This window comes from Podarcis cretensis (assembly GCF_951804945.1).
Source record: "Podarcis cretensis genome assembly, chromosome: 13".
In the NCBI taxonomy this organism is placed as follows: domain Eukaryota; kingdom Metazoa; phylum Chordata; class Lepidosauria; order Squamata; family Lacertidae; genus Podarcis; species Podarcis cretensis.
In genome coordinates, this window is record NC_137182.1 from 37,658,043 (window position 1) to 37,682,323 (window position 24,281).

Here is a 24,281-nt window from a genome sequence, read left to right on the forward strand (position 1 = left end):
GAATGAAGGTGTTCCCAATTAAGGGTCCCCCCCACATCCTCCCTTGTCCTCAACGTCACTACCATGTATTGTAACCAGATCTTGTGACCACTGTGCTTTCTGTGCTACCTTATCTGCTCTTCTTGACCTTGGGCTGAGCTGATGAACACTTTCCAGAGAAATTGAGTCTGTTAACTCTCTCTCTCCCAGTGTTTCTCCTCCTAGCTGTTCCCCATTTGGTATTTCCCAGCTTCTGCCTTCTGAACTATGTCCCTCTGCAAACCACTGTTCCAAATCTATACTGTCCTCCTGCTCCTGGGAAGAGTCAGGATCCTGATCACTAGCAGGGGGAAGGGCAGGCTCTCACCATTTCTCCTCAGTGCAGCCCTCTTCAGCACGGTCCCTAACAACACCCCGCTTCTCTAGCCCTGATTCTAGCAAGCAGGAGGCAATGTTACATCAAGACACCATCCAGCCAGGCAAAAGCCCTCAAGATGGTACTGAGGATCATTGCCCATGGAGAGCCCCAAGGGCCACACCCAGTCCCCGGAAGTGAGGTCCCCTCCCCTATTTTGGCCTCTTTCCATATTACCAACAGTTGGAAGGATGTGGTCTTCCAACACAGCCATAAAAGCAGCTGCCCCATTCCCTTTTTTTAATAATAATTTTTTATTAGTTTTTTTACACAAAACTTGACGTTATTCAATTCACTTTCAATATCATAATTTCTTACATTTTGACCGGCCTTTTATTTTCTATGGTATTATAACTTACATTACAATCATTTATTTATTCACCTTCCTTTGTCTATTATCCAAATCCGGCTCGTGATTTCATTGGGCTACAGCTTTTTCTCAGATAGTCCGAAAAGAACCTCCGCTCTCCAACAAAGTTCCCATCTTTTTGAGCTCTTACTTTTGCTGTCAGCTTTGCCATCTCTGCATAGTCCATTAACTTTAAAACTCATCTTCTTTTGTTGAGAATTCTTTCCACTTCTGCACATACAAGATTCCGGCTGTGGTAGTAGCTTACACAAACAACTTAACCATCTTTTTAGGAACCTCTGCCCCTATCATCCCGGGGGGGGGGGGGATGCTTCAGGCCTCTTGAAAATAGCTATTTTAAACATCTTTTTAAATGCATTATGTATGGCCTGCCCAGTTCTTAGCTGTGAGCAATAGTTTCTTTCCGTGAATAAGGCCACCATATGAAACCCATCTCCCATGTCGCGGAAGCTAGAAATAAGCAAAATGTCCATAACACTCGGGGATAAGCCAAGGTCCCAGAAATCTCTGCATTGCAAGATGACCTCCTTATTGGCCCCCCTTGGTTCTGTGTTGGGCCACTGTTGCATAAGTACAGGACTCAGGGATCCCGTCAGCATCGGGTGCTGGTTTGGTTTTCAGTGAACTGTGGCTCAGTACAGCATAGGAAACTCCATCAGGGTCTTCTTCAGGCTCAGACTGCAATGGCTATGGAGGGAAAAAGAAGGAGATGTAGCCTGCAGTCCTGCCATTCGGTCTGCTAGAGTTACATACAGTGGAAACAAAGCAGGAATGGAGAAACTGCTGCTCTCCAGATCTTACTGGATTACAACTCCCATCATCCACGGCCTCTGGCTATGGCTGATGGGGGATGTAGTCTAACAACATATGCCACAGGTCCTCCATCCCTGGTCCAGAGAAATTCCAGGAATTTGGAAGAGCCAGTTCAAAAAATGGGCATACCTGGAGATGGGCACAGACCATGCGGAGGATGGTACCTGGCCCTCTACCCCACCCCAAATCACATCAGCCCTGCCATCGCCTGTTACTTGGAAAGGTAGTGGCTGTTGCAATGAATTAGAATCCTCCTCCCCCCGGTTGGAATGTCAGGGCTGTAAAGTGTTGGCAGGACATTCATAGTCATAAAAGTTTTTGTTCATTGGTATATTTCTTACTATGTTTGCTGGCTGAGTTCTTTCATTGGCCATGGAACCTGTAGAGCAGAGATACACACTGTGAGATTTTTCACCCAATAGGTTTCTGAGTAAAGTTATGGATGGTGTTTTTCTGTCTCCACTGGCCCAAATACAGTGGTACCTTGGTTGTCAAACTTAATCCGTTCTGGGAGTCCATTCAACTCCCAGCACCATTCAAAAACCAAGGTGTGGCTTCTGATTGGCTGCACTGCTGGTTAACATGCAAATCAACAGTGAAAGGACGCCACAAGAGGTAAACAACAAAAACATGAAACAAGCCTGAAAAGCCTTCAAATAAAGAGATGGGAGTGGTGGAATAACTCCATGGTGGTAACGGCATTGTGTGACTCACAAGCGAGGAAGTAGCAGCAGCACCACTAATGTGGAATGGATCATACCTGAAATGGATGGTCAACTATCCCTTGAACAATTATATCCACCATGTGAATTTATAACTACTGTACAGTGGTAACTTGGTTCCCAAATGCCTTGATACTCAAACAACTTGGAACCCAAACACTGCAAACCTGGAAGTAAGTGTTCCGGTTTGGGAACTTTTTTCGGAAGTCGAACGTGCTCCGTTTTGAGCGCCACACTTCCATTTTGAGTGTTACGCTTCCGTTTTGAATGTTGCGCTGAGGTCTGTCTGTTTTTGCTATTTATTTTGCGTTTTTGTGGCTCTTTTTTTGTGACCGTGTGGAACCCAGTTTCAGCTATTGATTGATTGATTGATTGATTGATTGATTGTGTGACTGCAGTACATTGTTTATTGCTCTCATTTTATGGATCAATGGTCTCGTTAGATACTAAAATTCATGTTGAATTGCTCTTTTAGGGGTAGTTTTTAAAAATCTGGAATGGATTAATCCATTTTGCATTACTCTCTATGGGAAAGCATGCCTTGGTTTTGGAACGGACTTCCAAAACGGATTAAGTTTGAGAACCAAGGTACCACTGTATTCTGTTAGATCACTGTATTAACTTGTGAGTATTTTAACTGATGAATTGATTTCTACTGGCACATGGTGTGCACACTGCTGGCTTTGTGCTATTATTTATCACATATATATTACATAGATAAAGAAATACACTTTTTTTTTTTTTTGCTTTGCTCAGGCCCAGCACCAGCTTTAGATATTTCACCAGGCACTGCCCCAATACCATCAAGTCTGCCTGTCCAGCCATATGAACTTCAACCCTATTTTGTTTTTAAAAGAAGAGCGTTCTCTCTCTCTGAGATTGCAATCTGTCTTGACACCTGGGGCTTTAATCTTCTCGTGTGGAACTTGAAGTGGTACAGCTCCCACAAAGTGAGCATTTACAACCTCGGTTATGCATGCTTTCATCTCAGCTATTGCAGAACAACTGACCCAGAAGCTTACTCACCCTTTTTCCTTTTCCTGGACAATACAAAAGCAAGGGTCAGCAGGAAGAGGACCGAAAGGAAGACACCGGCAGCAATGCCTGCCCACATGGCTACTGAATGTCCGGCTTTTGAATTCCCACCTGTAAAACCATGAAAAGGAGACCTAGAGTTAGAATACTGCCAATGCTCACCAAACCCCACACAGGCAGTGCCCAGAAGCTCCCATCAGTTCGTGGAGCTTTCTATTCACCCTCTGCGTAACCATCTCCCAGTGCTGTGAATGTAGCACATCTTGATTCCAGTAAGGCTTTGGACAAAATTTCCCATAATATTATTGTGAGATGCTGGTAAAATGTGGGTAGAGGATGTTACTGTTGGGTGGATTTGTAGCTGGTTGACTGACCAAACCCAAAGAGTGCTCAGTGGGGAAAAACCACTGAGAAGTGTGGTGCTGTATGGTCCAGTCCAGGGCCCAGTGTTGTTCAATATCTTTATAAAGACTCATGGACTGTCTGGATGCAGAGGAGAGGTGGGGGGCACCAGCACTCCCCAAAGAAGCCCCCATGGGAAGATGGCTCAGAGCCAGGGGACTGGTGGTGGGACAATGATGAGTCGTCAGAGGGAGGAAGAGCCGACTGTGAGGAGGAAGGGTCATACCCAGGTGACAGGGTTTAGTGAGCAGGAAGAGTCTGGAGCAGAGGGCAGTTCAGAATTAGAGGCAGAAGAGGGAGTTGGAGAGGTGCGGGGCCAGGAGACAGAGAGGCAAGATGCTGTAGAAATCAGGGAATCCATCATTTACAAATATTGAAATGATACCCAACTGTGAATTGAAGAGATACCTCCTTTTAAAACTAAAGAATGGTGGAGCCAGCACACTTTTCCAATTTCATTTACAATTGCAGCAAATTCAAACCTGTATTAGTGCAATCTGCGAAAGATGCATACAAGGATTAAGACAGGATCTTACCCGTTACTTTGATGTGTACTTCATCACTGTAGTTTGAGCATTCTTGAGTGCTCTTGAACTTTAAGCAATAGCTACAGCGATAGATGCCTCTGTCTGATTCTTTGGCATTGATAATAGGAAATAGAACTTCTCCCAATCCCATCTTCTTGCTTTTATAAGTATTTGAAGAATTTTTTATGTTTAGAATAAATTCTACTTCTTGCTGTTCTTTGGTCTTACAGTGGATGCTGGCATTTCCTTCCAGAGCAATCACCTCTCCTGGGCTCACTGAGATGGAAGGTTTAGGAGAAGCTTATGCAGGGGGGGGGGAAGAGAAAAAGAGGGATGCTTAATTCTTTGATCTTACACAATAGTCTGGCTTTGTAAAATGGGAAAGATTTGCAGGCTATTGCGGAATATAGAAAACCACGTGCAACTCAGAGTGTGAATATCGATAGGCTGCTTTTATGCCATTACTCAGGAGATTAGTTGGCTGAGAACACAGGTGGGATGAGACCCTTGTCAGGTAAGGCAAGCTGCACAGCAGAGATGCCCTGTGAGAGGGGCAGAACCGATTGGGGTAGGATTGCTGTGGACCCTCCATTGTAGGCTTCAGATTGTATAGTAACGTCCATTGCCTTGGCCATTGACTAGGACCTGGGCCTGTGACAAATAGCGTACAGAGCAGGGGATTATATAGTGTACTACACAATCTGCATTCCATTACGCCTTTGGTTACAGAGAATGCATTTTAATCTGAAATAAAATACTAATAATTAATTAGGGATAATGAATCCTTTTTGAAAGGTACATATTTCGATCAGTGCAATTACAGTTCAGTTATATAGTTCAATCAGTGCACTTTCCCCCCATTTGATTGGCAGATGGAATAAACCCAACACCCATTTTAGCGTCATTTGTAAAACAGTCACACAGGGTTAAGCCCTCACCTGTTACGTTGATGTAAAGTCTGTCACTTAGATATGAACATGGGCCATCAAAGCAATATCTACAATGATAAATTCCTCCATGTTCTAGTTTGGCCTCAGAAATTAAAAAATCCACTGTATAAGATGAAGATTTCTTAGATCGCACAAACTTTGCAGGATCTCCCTTGTAGAGATCAAAGGTGGCTCCGTAATGTGGACTCAGACATCGGATGTAGAAATTCCCTCCAAGGGCGACATTAGGACTGGGAATCACTGAAATCGAGGGCTTGGGATATTGTCCTGATCAAGAATGAGAATCGGAATGAGGTTTGGAAGGTGGAACACTTGCAACAACCTCCTTCTGTCAAATAGGAGGCTTTCACCTGCAGCTGGAGAATCAAATAGTGAGTTTGTACAAAAATTCAAACGGCAGTGCTGGATGACTCTGCTTTGACATTATCCAACAGAGTAGGGGTTATCAAGCTGTGGTCCCTGAGTGGCTGGCTGCCCATGAGCTTCATTTAGGGGGTCTGTGGTCCATCTGAGAAAAAAACACACACCTACAAATCTTGCGACATCTGGCACAGTGTATTACAGCAGCTACAACAGGCATAAAATGACTTATCCTCCAAGACTCTCACCAATTTTCATCTGATCCATGGCCGGAAGAGGGGCATTTGGGAACTGCTACAACACAGCCCATATCCATTGGTTTGTGTAAATTTCTGGTCAGCAAGGTTTTTTGTTTTAAAAAGCAGCTCTATCGTCACTCAAAGATGCAGTAGCTTGAGGAAGAGTCAAAAGAGATCGGAGTCCGAAAGGTAGCAGGTACCTTCCTTGGAAATGTGGGGTGTAGACACAGAGCAGTCAAGTCCAACATTCCTTGTTTCCTAGAATGGACACACAGAGGAAGGTGGCTCCAAAAAGGGAGGACTTCCTGCAAGACCTGTTTGGAGCCACTCCCTCTGAGTGTGACCCAAATGAAGCCAAAGAAAAGGGCTGGGCACACAGCCATCTTCCTCTTTTGAATCTCTCCTTTGGATCTCTTTTGACCTACTCTTGATCCTGCTGTTGAAATGCAGCCTCATCCATAACAAAGCATGTAGGCCACATGTTGTACATCTGAAACTTCACTTCTCTTGTCTATATTTTCCTGCAAATGAAACCGAAATTGCAGCTAAAGCCTGCCTTCAGATTGCTACTGAATGTGAGTCAACATTATTCTTATTTTAATAAGATGGCTTTGTGTTGTTATTGTTTTAAGAGGGAAACAAAGGGGAAATGACCAGGAAGAATCATGTCTGCACAAAGGGAATCCTGGATTGCTTAGTTAAAAGGCTGAAACGAGCCATCAACAAGCTTCACTAGGCAGAGAGCCTTCTCAGTAGTGGCGCCCATCCTGTGGAACACCCTCCCATCAGATGTCAAGCAAATAAACAACTATTTGACTTTTAGAAGACATCTGAAGGCAGCCCTGTTTAGGGAAGTTTTTAATGTCTGAAGTTTTATTCTGTTTTTAATATTCTGATGGAAGCCTCCTAGAGTGGCCGGGGATAACAACATCATCATCATCATCATCAACAACAACAACAACAACATTCCTTGCAGTAAATAATTGTTGTTGTTGTTGTTTACTGCAAGGAATGTGATGTGCTCTATGCTCACTAGCATGAGTGAGGAAGGAGCATATCTAATAAATTTATCCTCTCCTACCTTCCTTAACATTCCTACAGAAACTTCAGAGTTCCACATGGACAGCTGAGATGGACACAGGTTGTCTAAAGACAAATCCTTGCACACTACAGGGAAAGTGTGGGAGCTACCACTTATCATTCAGCAGTAGTGAGAAAAGCAAGCTTGATTGTGGGAGGCCCTGCCATTGAACTCCCATTCTGGCCTATGCCTCTCTCCCACTCTTGGGATTATTTTGTTGACCCAAACTCACCTCTAGCCATTTGCCACTGCCTGGTCAGCCAACACCCTGGAAAGGAGAGGATTGTGTTAGAGGCGAGACATCTGAACAAAAGGATCTGAAGCTGGTCCTCTGAGCTCCTCACAGCGCCTTGGCCACTTGCTCTGCCCCCACCATCCTGCAAGGTGGGATACTAACCAAGAAAAAGGATGCTGGAAGACAGCCTCATGGCGTGGGTTCTGCCGCTAGCAGGGCGTCCTGTTTGCTCCTATCTTTGCTGTGTCCTGAATGACGGTCTTAGTTGGCAGCTGTTGCCACTGAAATCCGGCAACTTTCTGTTACACAGCGGATCCTCAGCACAAATCGCTTCTCTCTGATTTGATATTCAGATCATAGTCCCCTCCCTAGACTGCCTGATTAACCACATCTCCTATTATGTCACAACTGTGGGTTGCACAATGGAAGGAACGGAATTGAACAGATGAAACTTCTGCATTTTGGGGGGAAATGGTTTAGCATAGATTGTATGCCCTGCACTTTTTTATAGCTGTTGTCCTGAGACAGAGGCAGTGGTGTAGCATGGGGGGGGGGCAGAGGGGTGATTGCCCCAGGCACAAACTTGTATGGGGCACAAAATTTCAACACCCAGTGCTGCCTCGATGCCGTTGTGCATTTCCGTCGCTGGGCTCTGTTGAAAATAGCTTCTGCATCCAAACCAGGAAGTGACCTCTCCAGACAATGGAAAAAGTCTTTTCTTATCTCTGCAGCTGCAATCTCCCAGGTGACATGGACGATGTTAAGCAGTTGAATGCGCATGTGTCCTCTGTCCGTTTCTCTCCCATCCACCCCGCTCTGTACAGCTCCAGGTGCAAGCAACCCATGCTATGTCACTGGACAGAGGGATTCTCAGCAGTATTGTGAGGGCGAAAGGAATCTAGTATTGCCAGTCACACGTCATTGCAAAGTCAAGTCCTGGGCAGCCCACTGGGACTTGACAACTTGCCTCTGTTCAGCTTTTAGGTGTGGGATATTTACAATGCAGTCAAACCAACGATTCATGTTTGCTAGATAGGCCCATGATGGGAGCTGAAGCTCACAGAGTTTACCTGTAAGTTTGCTAGAGAGGACCTTGCGAGTGGCGATCCCACTGTGCCCTGAGAGGGAGAGGGTGTGGCCCTATATATTCTCCTTACCTGGGCACCTTCTCCTTTGCCTCTCTTCCCTCTTACTCTTCATCTCATCTCCAAGCCAGAAATCAGAGCTGCTAAGTCTGAGCTGTAGCTCAAACTCCATCTTAAGCTAGACTAAAACATGTCTGTATAACTGAATTACCATTTTAAGTCCACCTGAACAAAACTCCTGTATCTCTTATTCTGCAACAGATACTCTGAGTGAGTAAATGTTGCTTTTACCTTTTGCAAGACTGTTTGTGTGATTATTGTTTTAAGGGAGAGAAAAGGGGGAAACAGCAGGAGAATCCAGAAGCAACCTGCATTACTTAAACTAAAAGGCTAAAACTAGCCTTGCTAAGCTTCCTTTTTAAGCTGCAAACGGATGTGCCCTGTTGAACTCACAAACATGAGAAAAGAAGGATAATATCTAATAAACCTATCCTCTCCCAGCATCTATAGACATCCCTACATAAGGTAGCCCATCTTCCCATGAAGCAAGCAGCCTCTACCCAACCACCCCCTGATTCTTGTCTGCTGTTTCTTGGAAGTGTGTTCTTCAGAGGCACAGTTCTCAGTAGAGTATGTAACTGGTTGGGGTCAGGAAAGCTGGGGGAGATGTAGGGGTAGAAATTTCAAACAGTAATGTGTGTGGGGGTATCATAGGGTTGCCATATTTTGAAGACCACAAAGGAGGAGATATTTGCCGACTTCTACTTTTAACTATGGATCGCTCCAATGACTCTCATTTTACATACGCATAAAAAAGAAGACATGTCAGGAAAAGAGGACATCCGGCCGCTCAGCCTTCTTCCTTGTGAAATCTAGATTGATTCCCTCATAGTCTTTCACATCGCCTTCTGCTTGTGAAGTGCAGTGCGGGGTGGAGGAAAATCAGGCAAAATTGCCCTTGTAGCTCAGTATGTTATGTCTACGACTATCAAAATGAAGTAGAAGTAGGGGGGCGCTGGCTCATGTGGAAACCAAGAGGGCAAGAGCAGGGCAAAAAATAAAACAGCTGTCACAAGCCGAGTCTAAAAAAATTCCAGACTCAAATGGAAGAAGTAGTGGCATCATCTGTCGTCTGGCCCATGAGTCAGCCAGAGGCAGCGACCAAGAAGCATTGTGCCAAATATTGCTACTGTGGATTGGATCCTGGGAATCTGTTCCAAACAAACAACCAAGTGGATTTCCTTCCACCCGTACATTCAACCGCCACTGTGGCACTGACTCTTGCACTGAAAGGTTTCAATCTTTGTTCTTTATAACAGACCTTTTTTTTAAAAAATAAGGGTGCACATATATGTGTAAATAGATACATGAATGGCTCTGCAATATAAATTGTTTAGATATTCATTGATATATAATGGTACTCCCCCCTTTTTTTTCCTGAACGGTATTTTGTTGCCAAAGGCATCCTACATCCATTAGGCCTGCACTCCTAACTATGTTATGCTAACCTAAGAAATAAATCCTAATTCATTCTGCAAGGCCTACTCCCAGGTAAGTCGGGTTAAGATTTCAGTCTTAATCTGCTTCCTATTGTGAATTTTAAACAGCGACTAAAAGCAACATTCACTACAGTGGTACCTCAGGTTAAGTACTTAATTCGTTCCGGAGGTCCATTTTTAACCTGAAACTGTTCTTAACCTGAAGCGCCACTTTAGCTAATGGGGCCTCCTGCTGCTGCTGCCGCGCCGCTGCTGCGTTATTTCTGTTCTCACCCTGAAGCAAAGTTCTTAACCTGAAGCACTATTTCTGGGTTGGCGGAGTCTGTAACCTGAAGCGTATGTAACCCGAGGTACCACTGTATTGTTCTTTTTTGCACGGAAAGAAATGTTATCATGAAGCTCCTGGGAGAGGTCACCTGGACTTGGGGGGGGGGTTGTTGTCCCCAGCAGCCTGACGACACCCAGCTCTATTTCTCCCTTCTGCCCAAGTCCAAAGCAGCTTTCTTGGTTCTCAACTCAGTCTGTCATCACTAAAGGACTGGATGAGGGCCAACAAATTGAAACTTAGTCCAGGCAAGACTGAGGCGCTCTTGCTCAGTGTCAAGGCTTCAGTGAATCCCATGGTGGCTGCAAAGAAGCAGATAAAGGAAAAGAAGAGTTCTGACCAATTAGTTTATTCAACAATCACAGTGAGAGACAAAGGAATGTCTCTCTCTCCCTAGAAATGGTGTCGCTCCAAGTCAAGTCCCACCCCCTTCGTCTCTCTCATACTACATCCTCCTCCTGACGGTTGGTCTGGGCTTTCTGTCTCTCTGCTTTCTGTTCAGCTACTCTCACAGCATGCCTAGTCCTGGGGGAAGGGGGCTCAGGAATGCTTTCCAAAGACAATGAGTCTGTTGGCTGCCTCTCTCCTGCTGCTTCCCTTTCTTCCTGCTGTTCCTCTTCTAGTATTTCCCATCTTCTGCCCTCTGCAGACTGTGAACTATGCCTTTCTGCAAACCACTGCTCTAAATCGAGACTGTCTTCCTGGTCTCAGGAAGGTTCAGGAGAAGGGGGAGCAGCCCCCATCGTTCCACCCCAGTCCAGCCCCTGACAGTCAGTCAGAAGGCAGGACAGGGAATAGGGATTCGGTTTGTGCTGGATGGGGTAACACTCCCCCTGAAGATGCAGGTTTGCAGTTTCAGTGTGCTTGTGATGGCCTGGGATTCGGACTTGGATGCTGAACCTGAGGAATCCCAGCCTGCACAGGATTCCCTGCCTCCAGAACCAGCTGAGCTTGACCAGCTGGGGCTTGAGCCTGAAGGGTCCTCACCTGTGCTGGATCCTCAGGTACAGGCACCAGCTGAGTCTGCTCTGGCTCCTGAGGTGATGGAGGACCCATTGCCTGCAGGTGCTCCACTCTCGGCCCCGTCAGAGGAAGCTGAGGTTGCCTCTGGGTCCGGTAACCCTCCAGCCTCTCCTGAGCTGCAGAGGCTTAGGGCAGAGAGGCGGAGGGAACTAAGTTCCCACAGGAGGAGTGCTCGCCTCTAAGCCAGGAGAGGCGAGTCACCTGAGGATCGGGGCTGCCCTATGCCTCAGGGCAGATAAAAGCCAACCAGCCCCAGTCCCAAGTTGCCGGAGTGACATTGTTGATAGTTCCTGCCTGAACCCTGTCCTGCTTTCTTGCCTGAGCTCCTGACCCGCCCTGGTCCACTGCTTGCATGCCTGTACCTGACTTCACCCGACTCCCTGCCCTGCACCCAGCTTCAGCTATTACGGACTACCTCCTCATTGCACCTTTGACCACGGACTGGACTTGGACTTCGCCTCTTGGGTAACCCACGGGACCAGCACAGTGCTCTTGGCTCAGACCTAAGCATAGATACACAGGTTTCAATAAAAAGACAATTTTAAAAAGGCTAGCAGTGTAAACATGCATTTGGGAATTTGAGTACAGAATATTCAATCCACAGAGTTGAAGATTCTCTTTTTTGAAAAAAAATTTAATTGATTTTACAAATATAGAATTACAGTGGTACCTTGGTTTGCAACCATGTTGGATTACAACCACATCAAACCCAGAAGTGTGTGCCCCTTTTTTGGGGATTACAACCCTTTTTTTTTTTTTTTTTGGAGGCCCCATTAGCGAAAGCACGCCTTGGGTTACAACCTGTTTTGGTTTACAACTGCTCCTCCGGAACAGATTATTGTTGTAAACCAAGGTACCACTGTATAACAATCCAAATACATATTCATATATAGAGATTACTCTGAATCTCATGGCTTCACCCCACCCCCTCCATGGATGTTAATATCAACATTAAAATCTGCATATTGTTGCATAATCTATAATTTGTATCAATCCATGTTATCCAAGATATCTGTTACATTACAAGTGAGATTAAAATCCTGCTAATGTTTCCATCATCTTACACTGGTTTCCTAAATAAACTATAATTTCCCCCCATTCTGTTTTTGAAGTTTTTGTCCTCTTGGTTCCTGAGCTTTCAGCTTTGCCATTTTGACACAGTCCATTCCTCTCTGGTAGGGACTTTGTCTTCTTTCCATCTCTGGGCTAATAGCATGCGAGCGACTGTTGTCCCGTACGTAAAAAGTCTTTCCTGATCTTTTGAAATGTCGGTACCTATAATTCCTAATAGAAAAGCTTCTGGGGTTTTTTTTTAAGCAAAAGTTATTTTAAACATTTTTCCCCCATTTCATTATATATCATCTCCCAGAAAACTTTTATTATCTTAGACGTCCACCACATATGATAAAATGTAGTGCTGAAGATTCTCAACCCTGGATTAGGCGATGGTCTCAACCGCAGGGGCAAACCGCCTTAGTGAGCCAGGAGCCTAAGGAAGAACTCTACGGAAAGGAGGTAGTCAGTGGTCAAAGAAGAAGAGTGCATACATATTTGGGGTGCCCAGCTCTTTGGTGGGAGCAGCAGGTTCTCTCAGTGAAGAAGGCTCTACTAGGAATCATTGTCCTGCTAGAAGTGTCCCTGCAAACCAAGGATCAGCCGAGGTCCCAGAAGTCTCTACGTCCTAAGAGGTCCTGCTTGTCTGTCCTACTTTGGTCTGCCTTGGGCCAATGTTGCGTAAGTACAGCTCTCAGGGATCCTGTCAGTATCGGGTACCTGTTCGAATTTCAGGGCCCCGTGGTTCAGGGCAGCGTAAGAAACTCCATCAGGGTCTTCTCTGCTGTTGGATTCCAGGGACTATGGAGGGGGGGGAGAGGGAGATATTTAGCATGCAGTCTCTGCCGCTACATCTTCTAGAGCAGGGGTCAGCAACCTTTTTCAGCAGGGGGCCAGTGCACTGTCCCTCAGACCTTGTGGGGGGCCAGACTATATTTTGGGAGGGAAAATAAACGAATTCCTATGCCCCACAAATTACCCAGAGATGCGTTTTAAATAAAAGGACACATTCTATTCATGTAAAAACACGCTGATTCCCAGACCGTCTGGGGGCCTGATTGAGAAGGCAATTGGCCTGAATCTGGCCCCTGGGCCTTAGGTTGCCTACCCCTTTTCTAGAGTGGCAATGGGAATGATGAATGAGAATGTGTAAATGACAGGAATTTGAACAGCAACTTCCAGATAGGAGCAAATGGCATCTGGGCAGGGGCATCAGAAGGGGTGTGTGGTGGGGACAGTTCGCCCCGGGTGCCATCCCAGAGGGGGGTGACAAAATCCCCCCCGGAGGATCGCGCTGCTGCTCCGTGAATGGACCCCCCCCCGAGGATTGTCCCGCCCTATGGGAGGGATCGCCCCACCCCGCCGCTCTGGGTGCAGGAGCGGCAAACTCCACCACTGTACCTGGGGCTGCCACTCAGCTGTCAAGAGGATGAGTGTTACTTGGCACTCTGCACATGCCTGCACAACCACAGTCAAATGAACCTACTGCTAAAAAATAAATAGAATGTTGCCGGACAGGATCACACTTCCTTTTTTTTGACATAACTCTGCAACCCTAAGGCTAAAGGGGTACATTTGGAATGCAGCTGCCCTCTCCAGAAACTTCTGGTATAAAACTGAGCTGCTTTATACACTGTCACTGAATCCTGACAGTGCTCTAGGACTTTCACATAGAGATGTATGAATAAAACCACACCCCTATTGGGATCCAGAGGTTATAATTGCCAATGGCGGCTTTCGGTCTGACACCTGAAGTGTTTCACAGGCCATATCTTTTTCTGTCTCTATGGCCTGTTTTCTCCACCAAATTGGTTAGAAGAAGAAGAAGAGTTTGGATTTTATATCCCACTTTATCACTACCCAAAGGAGCCTTAAAGCAGCTAGCATTCTCCTTTCCCTTCCTCCCCACAACAAACACTCTGTGAGGTGAGTGAGGCTGAGAGACTTCAGAGAAGTGTGACTGGCCCAAGGTCACCCAGCAGCTGCATGTGGAGGAGCGGGGAAGCGAACCCGGTTCCCCAGATTACGAGTACACCGCTCTTAACCACTACACCACACTGGCAGAGATGCGCTTTTTCCCTTCTTAGATTGAAAGGTCTGGAGTGTAGGAGGTTGGCAGGATGTCCACAGTCATAAAGGTTTTTGTTTACAGGGAAGTTTTTGTTGCTAGGAAAGCTTACTGTGTTCGGTGGTTGGCTTCTTTCGTGGGCCGTGGAACCTGCAGATCAGAAAGAGAGCATGAGATTCTTCGCCCAATCTGTTTCAGAGCAGCTCTGTGGGTTCTGCTCCCTCCCCACGTAGCCTAACTCTTAAGACCAGCCTTCCCTAACCTGGTGCCCTCCAGATGTTTTAGACTACAAGTCCTATCAGCCCTGACTATTGGCCATGCTGGAGTTGTCATCCAGAAACTTCCACAAGAAGGACATCAGGCTGGGAAAGGCTGACTAAGACCTTGCTCTTCATGGATGGAGAAAACTTCTTGCTTCGTTTCTGTGAGGCTGTGTGTCACTCAGCATTGGAAAAATTTCCACCAAGGTAACCCATAAACTAAATTGCTTTTTAAAATAAATTTAAATAACACACATAGAAAATTTTTCGTCTGCTAGAGATGCAAAAAGATAACTTGCTGTTCAGGTACCTGAAAACCTAGAAAAACAAAAACAGTTTTGCATGCTTTAATCTCAGCCATTGTAAAGCAGTCCATTCAGAGGCCCACTTACCCTTTCTGCCTTTTCTGTACAATATAAAGGCAAGTACCAGCAGGAAGAGAATCAGAAGGAAAAGTCCAGCTGCAATGCTTGCCCACAGGATGACTGCAAATCTGTCTGTAAAACCAGGTGACAGTTAGAATGCTACTAATGCTTATTGTGCAATGTCCAGTGGCTATTAGGAATGACCCTCTTATTGGCCTTTGGATCTATCAATCAACCTCCACAAGACCGCCTCCCAGTTCCCATACATGCATCCATTAGCCCCTGCATGACCACGTCACTCAGGATGGCATTTGGACTAGTCATGGTGGCCATGCACGTTTTATACCTCCACCAGCACAGGCAGTATACCTCTGAACATCTGTTGCTGAAGTTCATGCGCACGAGAGGGCTGTTGCATGCATTAAGCTGCTTGTGGGCTTCCCATAAGCTTCTGGGTGGCCACTCTGAGACGAGAATGCTGGACCAGATGGGCCTTGGGTCTGATTCTGCAGGGGTCATTCTTACGATAAAAGCTTTCTATCTACTGCACAGTATGGACACCCGCTGTCTTTGGCTGCGCACACACCACAAAGCTAAAGAACTTTTAAAGCACCCTGCTTTCCCATAAATAATCCTAGGAATGCCTAGGTTTTCACAGAATCTACTCCTTACAGACTTAGGATTCCCAGCATCTTTATCAAACCACAGTTCTGTGGATTCTTTTGAATAAGTCATGTGCTTTAAATGGTGTGTATGTCATCCATCCGTCCATCTCTCTCTCTCCCCCTCCCTCTCTCCCTCTCCCTCTCTCTCTCTCACACACAATTTCCTTTACACTGGGAATATGGGCAGATGAAGCAATCCGGTGAGCACGGCAAATTGGTTGGAGTAATTGCTGCCATGACAGAAAGGAGAGCACCTGTTTTGAAGTTGGAATGATCCACATGTCTGGTCCCAGCATCATGGTTGATTAAATCACACGTATTCTCCAGCAGGATGCAGGGCCAACCCAAGATATTGGCCTTCCAGCCAATGATTACATGACACAAGTGCAGAAAGCCATATCATATTCCCTTACATGCCCCAAGTAAGTGAATATTGAGATGGGCTTCCTGCTATCTCCATGTACCTCCATCTCCCATGGACCTCACCTCGGACGCAATCATCTTCATTTCTGATCTTGCCTCTAGTAACCAGTTGCTGACGTAAACCCAAACGCCCAGTTCCTGCATTCCTTCTAATGTGGCTCAAGGCCTCCTAGGGTGGTATTTGGCTTTGACAGCCATAATCCCTAGAGCTCATGCACAGAGAGTGAGAGTTAGAAGAAAGGTGGGAGAAAGACCTATGGAAGCTCCTCACCTGTCACAACCAGTTCCATGGGGTCACTTGACTCTGACCAAAGAAAGGGGTATCCTATGTGGTGATATCGGCAGGTGTAGCTCCCTCCATCCTCCAACCTCACTTCAGAGAAAAAGAACTTGGTTGCATTTCTGTTCCCTTCTGCCTCCTGTGATGCTATCAGGTTGTTTGATTTGAACAAGGAGAAGGTCACATAACTCCTTGCCCCCTGACACTCAATGCTGACGTTCATCCCAGTAGAAATCTGCTGTGTTGGTGTCAGAGTGATGGAAGGTTTAGAAAGCCAGGGATCTAGTATTAGGAAAAAGAAAAGAAAAAAACAGCCAGGAAAGGACTGAGACATGTTGCTTATGATGCATTTAATGCATCCTGCTAATTTGCATCAGATCAAAAGACCTGTTTGCTATGCACAAAACTACCTTCAATAGACATGTATTGGATATACTGTGCAGGCACACTGTGCAAAGAGAGTAGCATTCAAATACGTTATCATCCAAATTATTTCAGCTTCATCTCTCCCCCCTCCCATCTTTCTACCCCTTAATGGTTCAAAGACATGTTTGAAAGTATGGGCAAAGTGAACCACAATCTCTGAAGCTAGAGGGCAGGAAGGGAGGCTGAAACATATGCTAGTTCCCTGAATATTATCCCTGCCCCATCAAAACCAGTAGCTAGGAAACTAATAATGCAGAGCGCATAAGGAAATCTGCCTTATACTGAGTCAAACCATTGGTTCATCTATCTTGGCATTGTCTGCTACACTGATTGGCAGAGGCTCTCCAGCATTTCAAGCATGGATCTCTCCCTGCCCTACCTAGAGATGCTGACGATTGAAACTGGAATCTTCTACATGAAAAGCAGATGGTCCACCACTGAGATAGGGAACATGTAGCCACCCAGATGTTCCTGTGTGTCTTAGACTGCATGGGCAATGGTCAGGCATGGTGGGAGTTGCAGCAGAATCACATCTGGAGGGCCAAAAGTTCCCTTTCCCTGCTCCACCACATCACTGTGACAAACTATGTACCACAAGTACCACAGAATAACACAACAGCAGTCTTTTTTCCACTTCTGGATGCAGTCTATTTGGATTACGACCAGTAAGCAGGACGTGATAATTTGAAATGATCTTCATCTCATCTGTATACCTCCACACCCCCCATTTCCAAAGGTGTTCACCAGAAGCCTGAGCCAATATGTGACAATGCCATATAATCAGCCAGAAGGTTGAACAATTTCTCCTTCATGTTCAGGTGATGGAATGAAGCAAAGGCAGAGGGGGAGAAATTTCATTTATCAGAGACTTAAAGGCAGAGCTACCTAATCTGCAGTTTCCAAAATAATGCATTACAGCCAGTGCTTTTTTCTTTAAAAATGCCTAGAGATACGCTCCTTTTCCTACTCATATTGAAATACTGCCCCCCAATGAGGGCAAACTTAGATTCACAAATTGTTTAGGGGTATGTGTACCCCAGCATCCCCCCAGGAAAAAAGCACTAATTACAACCCTAACAAAAATCTGTTAACCTGGATTCTTGCCTATGCAACTGAATGCCTCTGCTTTTCAAAACTTAAAACGGTATATAAACTTTTATATTCCCAAAAATGTGTGTGTGTGTGTGTGTGTGTGTGTGTAATTAGCTAATTAATCGTTTTTCAATTACATCCCAAGACACTCAAGCCAGGATAATGGTTCTTTACCTCATTTTGTCCTCACAATAACCATGTGAGGTGGGTTAGTTGACAAAGAGTGTGGTTCAATGTCATCCAGAACCATCAACTGTTTCATGAGGCTGGCAATGGACTCTCTGACAGAGACTTTAATCTTTCAGTTAAACTACAGTTCCCAAACTACATGGAGGAAGCCATGACTGCTAAAGTGGTATAAGAGTCTTTGGTATGGATGCGACCCATGACAGAATCTCACCTGTGATGTTGATGTATACTCTGTCACTGTAGCTTGAGCATCGCTGATTGAAGTCTAAGTCTGATTGGAAGCAATAGGTACAAAAGTAGATCCCCCCATCAGTTTGTTTAGCATTGAGAATGGGAAATAAAATACTGCCTGGTTCCATCTTCCGGATCTCACGGTTACCCCAAGAATCTTCTCTCAGCAGAGTGAATTCTGCCATTGGGTTCTCTTCACTCTTACAGTGGATGGTTGCATTTCCCCCCCAGGCAATAAACTCATGCAAACTGACTGAGATGGAAGGTTTGGGATATAATATCTCTGAATGGGAAAGAGAAGAAGAGGGATGTTTAAGGGCTGGTGCAACTCCAACATTCAGCAGAAGGCAGAACTACAATCTTAGAGGAATGTAATATAGAAAGAGAATGAGAGAGAGAGCCTATATGTTAAGCAATGCATCATTTCCTTCTGGTTGAAGATGCAATAAATTTGACCTCCACTTTAGTATCATTTGTGAAACTGGCACACCAAGACAGAGCTGAGCCCTCACCTGTTATGTTGACGTAAACTCTGTCACTGGAACCTGAGCATTTTCGAACTTGGTCTTGACTGAAGCAATATGAACACCAGTAGATCCCTCCATCTGTTTGCTTGGCATTAGGAATGAGAAATGCAGGACTTAATGAAAACAAATGCCCCGGAGTCCCTTCCTTGAAGAGATAGAAAGTTGCTTGTTCACGGTATTCATTTCTACGATATTCATTTCTACAGTGGATAAAGAATTGTGTCCCTGGGATGATGAGGGGACTGGGCCTCACAAAGATGGAAGGCTTTGGAGAAAGGTCTCCTGGAAAAGAAAGAGAACTGGTATTTGGAAGGCGGAACATCTGCAACTGTGTCACTCTGTAAAATTGGAAACTTTTTCCTGCTCTTGGAATATCTGCTCACCTGGGACAGAAAAGATGAGTGGCAATGCTATGTTCAATAGCTTGACTCTTGTCACATTTGGCAAGAAGGGGGGCATTCTGGCAAGAACGGAAGTGGGGGGCGTGCAAGGAGTGGCACATTCCCATTTTGCCTCAAATGGTGACACAGGGTGGCCCCCTCCTGTCTTTCTGCAGCACCCATGTGCTCCATGGGGTTGTCTGCAGAGACATTCCCACCTAGACACATGCAACCTGTCGCAATCACGCAGAGTCCTTACATGTGTGTCCACACAGTGGATTCTCTGCAGACAACCACATGTAGCATGTGATTGTTGCCTGAAGAAGTGGTGACATTAGGGTTAGGGCTTAAAACGAGAAACTGCTTAGCTTTCAACGTAAGTATGCGCTGCACATGAATAGGTCTAAGGACAGAGCAAAACTCTCACCTGTTATGTTGACATAAACATTATCGCTGAATTCTGAGCATTCATTTTCATTAAAGCAATATTTGCACTTGTATAACCCGCCATTGGGTTCTACATGTTTGGCATTAGAAAGGGGGAAATCTGTATAATATAAAGCAGTCTTAGAATCCACAGCCGCTGAACTCCCTTCCTTGACAAGGTGGAAGGTTGCTTCTGAATTATGTTCAGTCTTACAGCGGATATAGAAATCTTCACCTAGGATGACCTGAGGACTTGGTCTCACTGAGATGGAAGGCTTCCGATAAAGCTGTCCTGGGAAAGAAAGATAACAGGAGTGAGATTTGGAAGGCAGAGCAGTAGTAATGGGAGACTTGTAGTAGACTTGTATCAGGGTACAAAAATCCACAAAAGTGTGGTACGTATATTTATCAGTAACATTTTCCAATTGACATATATCTATATTTTCACATATTCCTCATCACCAAGCTGTTTTCAAAAGAAGTAGGAATCATATTTTGAACTGAGCAACAGCTGTAGGGCCAACAATATAGCCTTCAACCAATGACTCACTTCTGAGATAGCGGGGGGGGGGGGGCTCTTTAACTTCCCCTTCCCTGTTGACATTGGAGGAGGACAGGGTGGAGAGGAAGTACTGTAGAAGAGTCCAGAACCTGAGGTCCTTTATTTGCTCACTCTCCTGCATAAGCCAAAACACAGGAGACAGGCAGGACAGCGTCAGTTGCAATTCATGCACTCAGGAGGCATTGAAAGAGAAGATTCTCTCTTAGTATCTGGTGATGTTTACAGTGGGAGGGGCAGGACTAAGGATCCCTGTGTCTAAACAGCCCTTGCACCCAACAGAAATAAACTGAAGTGGATAACTGGGAGGACGGTTTCCTTGACAGGCTGTATAGAGACAAATAAATATGAGCTGTACAACCATGAAAGCCTCCCTTCTTCTCTGATAATGGCAACTGCTCCCACCTAAAAGGTGCCGGAACTGAGTTCCGACTGGAAAAAAAGCCTTGAATATGAGACAGAGAAAGTCTACCATGAGAAAAGTAGTCCTGGTTGGAGGAGTCTACGGCATTTAGTTCCCATTCTTCTCACCCCCTATTTTTTTATCACCATTCTCACGGCTGACTGACACTCACCTCTGGAGATCTGCCACTGCCTCGTCAGCCAACACCCTGGAAAGGAGAGGATCCATTTAGAGTCAAGATATCTGAGCAACAGAAATGGAAGCCGGGCCTCCAATCTCCCAGGCCTGCTCTTGCAAACACTCTGACCCCACCGCCCTCCAAGGAGTGAGACCAACCTAGAAAGAGGATACTGGAAGGGAATTTCATGGCGTGGCTTCTGTAGCCAGCTGTTTGTTCCGTTCGCTCCTAATTCTGCTGTCTCCCGAGTGAAGGTCTCAGCTGGAGGCTGTTGCCGCTGAAACCCAGCAATGTTCTGTGCTGCAGCTCTTCCCCAGAACAAATGACTCCTCTCTGATCGGCCAGTTCTGTTGTCCTTCTTCCGTTCCCACGGCTGCCTGACCAACCACATCCCTTATTAGTTTGCATCTATCTGATGGTTGCAAAACCAGAGGAAGTGAAGAGCGTGGAACACAACTCCTATTTTTAATTTTTCTAGTTCTCAGAGAGAGAGAGCATGTCAGTAGTATTGTTGGGGCAAAAGAAATCTACTATGCCCAGTTGTACACCATGGCAAATTCAAGCTCTGGTCACTTACTGCCTCCTCCCCAAAGATATTGTGCGTATGCTGTCACTTTGGGCCCTGTTGATCAAAAAAGCATGTTTAAGGAAGAATTAGGAGACTTGGTGGTGTGTCCCTCTGTACAGACTCACAGATACATGATGATAATGATGATGATGATGATGATGATGATGATAATAATAATTTATTTATACCCCGCCCTCCTTGGCTCAGGGCAGCTAACACCAGTAAAATTACAATAAAAACATAATGGGGAGGGGGGACCAATTTAAAATGCAGGTTAAAATAGATTTTAAAATGCAGTCTCATTTTAATAATAGCCCATAGATCAAAACCATAAAGGGAGGGAAACATAAGGGTCAGACCGAGTCCAAACCAAAGGCCAGGCGGAACAGCTCTGTCTTGCAGGCCCTGTGGAAAGATGTCAAGTCCCGCAGGGCCCTAGTCTCTTGTGACAGAGTGTTCCACCAAGTCAGGGCCAGTACTGAAAAGTCCCTGGCCCTAGTTGAAACCAATCCAACCACCTTGCAACTTGGGACCTCCAAAGTGTTGTCATTTGTGGACCTTAAGGTCTTCCATGGGGCATACCAGGAGAGGCAGTCCCATAGGTACTTAGGTTCTAGGCTGCATAGGGCTTTAAAGGTCAAAACCAGCACCTTAAACCTGACCCTGTACTCCACCGGCAGCCAGTGCAGCTGGTAAAGCACTGGGTGAATGTGATCCCATGGCAAGGACCCCGTAAGGAACCTCGCCACAGCATTCTGCACCCGCTGGAGTTTCTGGGTCAGCTTCAAGGGCAGCCCCGCGTAGAGCGAGTTACAATAATCAAGCCTGGAGGTGACTGTCGCATGGATCACTGTGGCCAGATCAGGGTGAGAAAGGTAAGGGACCAAATGCTTAATACGGCGGAGATGGGAAAATGCCACCTTTGCTGTGGCTGCAACCTGCGCCTCCATGGAAAGGGAGGCGTCAAAGGTTACACCCAAGCTCTTGACGGAAGGTGCTGGCACTAATTGGGCCCCCACAAGAGAAGGGAGTTGGCCCCCCAACCCCATGTCGTCAGAGGACCTCTGTCTTCGAAGGATTTAACTTCAACTGGCTCCAACGCAGCCATCCAGCCACATAGTGAGTGAGTTGTAAACTTAAGCTCCAGAGAGGCATTGGGACTGCAGTTATGATGGCTCCCCACTGCAAAGGAATGACCAGCCCCCAAATACTTATTTCTTTCTTACTCTGATGCTGTCCTAGGACCATCTCTGACATCCATAGTTTTCTTCTATATAAACGAACCGCAGCAAGCCTCAGGCTCATGTGCCTCCTCTTTTGTCAGGTAGGATATTAGAAGCTTCCATTTCCATTTGGATTAACCAGAGTTCTCCCTGACTTCCAAATCATGGTTTGATTGTGGTGAAACCTTTCCATTAAAATAAAATGAAAGTCAAATTGTAAACTACTTCCTTTGGTTTTTTTCCATTAACAAAAGTAGAAGGTTACTGAGAGACCTCAGACTTGGCAAAGCAAGGAGCTCAGGAAGCTGCCTCAGAATGAGTGAGTCAGTTGGTCCATTGAGACCAGTACTGTCTGCAATGACTGACAGCAGCTCTGCAGGATTTCAGGCAAGATTCTCTCGGTATTGTACTTGGAGATGTCAGGAATTGAACAGGGAATCTTCTGCATGCAAAACGGATGCTCTGCTACCAAGCTACACTCGTTCCACATTAGAAAGGCAGGCAGGTCCTTCCCTTGAAGTTAATGGTGACAACCACTGTGTGCAGCATCTGACTCTGTGTTATACTCCATTTCCTCCAAAAGCAGAAGAAACCGAAGTGATACAAGGGGACTCTGCAGAGCTCCTCTTTCTACAAAGTAAGGGTCTATAGTAATCTTTTAATTCAGGCTGAGCGGACAATGAGGCGGGCTCCCTGGAACTCCCCTGAGAATGACTTCATGTCAGGAGCGGCCTGAGATGTTTTGATGCCTGAAGCCAAATGCCGTGCAGCTGCTCTGTAATAACAGGGCAGGGCACCAGGTTCTGAAAGGGCTTCCTCTCATTGCAAAGTCTCGCTGCCAGGCCAGGGGGCAAACCTTGCAAAGGCTTCCAGAACACCCCACTCTCGCCAAGACTCTGAGAGAGGAAGGTAGTATTCTGCAGAGCTTTGACAATGGTCTCTCTCCAACCCAGTCCCTAAAATAGCACCCCCACAATAGCTTTGGACATTTCCAGGCTTCCTATAAACCCTGCCCCCTGCCTTTGCCACCCTTGAATTAAACTAGGGATCTTTCATTTACTTCAGGGGATTTGCACTAGCATTCTTCCATGCTGGCTCCACACAACAGTCTTCTGATCCCATACCCCAAAAATCCTCTCATTTCCCCCGCTGGATTTCAGGAGCTGCTTTCTCACTGAGGATGGGCATTGTGGAGTTTGCTACTCCTGCCCAATCGCAGTTCAAAGCAACAGAAAAGCAATTACCTAACTCACAGTCACATTGGTTTTAGATGGACGGGTATGCTTTTTACTGATTTTCATTTGATACGATTACTATAAGAGATAAATAATAATAATAATAAAAGCAAAACACCCAGACAAGGAATAAAATCATAAGTTACGCAGTTAATACACACAATTCTCTTAGTTATTCAGTAGGTTGTCTCTGAGAAGGACTTAGCTGAACAGTAAGTTAAGGGCTCCAAACTTACATAAAAAGCTCAAAAAAAGGCGCAGAAAACAGAAGCCTCTAGTATTCTCACCCCACCCCAGCCCCTTCTGGAAAGATTCCTTGGTGTTATCACAGAATAGAAATTTGGCCTTCAGATGAACAAGAAATGAAACCAGTCTGTATGGGATTCCTGTGGCTTTGCTTGTCTTTGATGCCTCATGGAAGGGTCTTGACTTGTGGAACTGAGTCAAGTCAGAGCTTCTCAGCCTTGCCTGCTGCACATGAACTCAGCCACGATCAGCACCAAGGAAAGCAGGACCAAGCCAGCAACTCCCAGGCGGATGATGATCTCCATGGATGTAGAAGTGTTTGCTGCAGAGTGAGACAGAGAAGAGTTACTACTCAATTGTTGGTTGTGATGAAGGCAGGGTGGGGAGGGAGATTACCCCAAGGCTGTGGCCTCAGAATACTTTT

General features: G+C 45.7%; 2 protein-coding genes across 4 annotated transcripts in view; both read right to left on the bottom strand.

The window, feature by feature from the left end:
• Positions 1–24,281, bottom strand: part of LOC307201325 (T-cell-interacting, activating receptor on myeloid cells protein 1-like) — a 56,704-nt gene that overhangs the window by 25,553 nt on the left and 6,870 nt on the right. Inside the window, exon 5 of one of the 2 annotated variants that reach the window (XM_079950414.1) lies at positions 23,372–24,179. The exons of the other annotated variant lie outside the window; for it this stretch is intronic. Coding sequence (XP_079806540.1) covers positions 24,070–24,179 — 110 coding nt within the window. The 3' untranslated portion in view covers positions 23,372–24,069. Of the gene's footprint in view, positions 1–23,371; positions 24,180–24,281 lie in introns of those variants that run through there. 2 annotated transcript variants of the gene reach the window in all.
• Positions 630–21,241, bottom strand: LOC307201316 (leukocyte immunoglobulin-like receptor subfamily A member 3). Of its 2 annotated transcripts, XM_079950385.1 has the most exons (11): positions 20,744–21,241; positions 20,580–20,615; positions 19,447–19,737; positions 18,625–18,921; positions 18,093–18,395; positions 16,166–16,456; positions 5,202–5,480; positions 4,273–4,563; positions 3,326–3,445; positions 1,919–1,956; positions 630–1,451 (listed from the first exon to the last, which is right to left on the bottom strand). In XM_079950385.1, the coding sequence occupies exons 1-11, from the start codon at positions 20,772–20,774 to the stop codon at positions 1,293–1,295; spliced, it is 2,136 nt and encodes a 711-aa protein (XP_079806511.1). In that variant the 5' UTR covers positions 20,775–21,241; the 3' UTR covers positions 630–1,292. The 2 variants fall into 2 exon arrangements, with proteins under 2 accessions (XP_079806511.1, XP_079806512.1); XM_079950386.1 differs by lacking the exons at positions 630–1,451; positions 1,919–1,956; positions 3,326–3,445; positions 4,273–4,563; positions 5,202–5,480 and adding exons at positions 12,404–12,914; positions 14,294–14,331; positions 14,834–14,938 and having other exon boundaries at positions 20,744–21,237.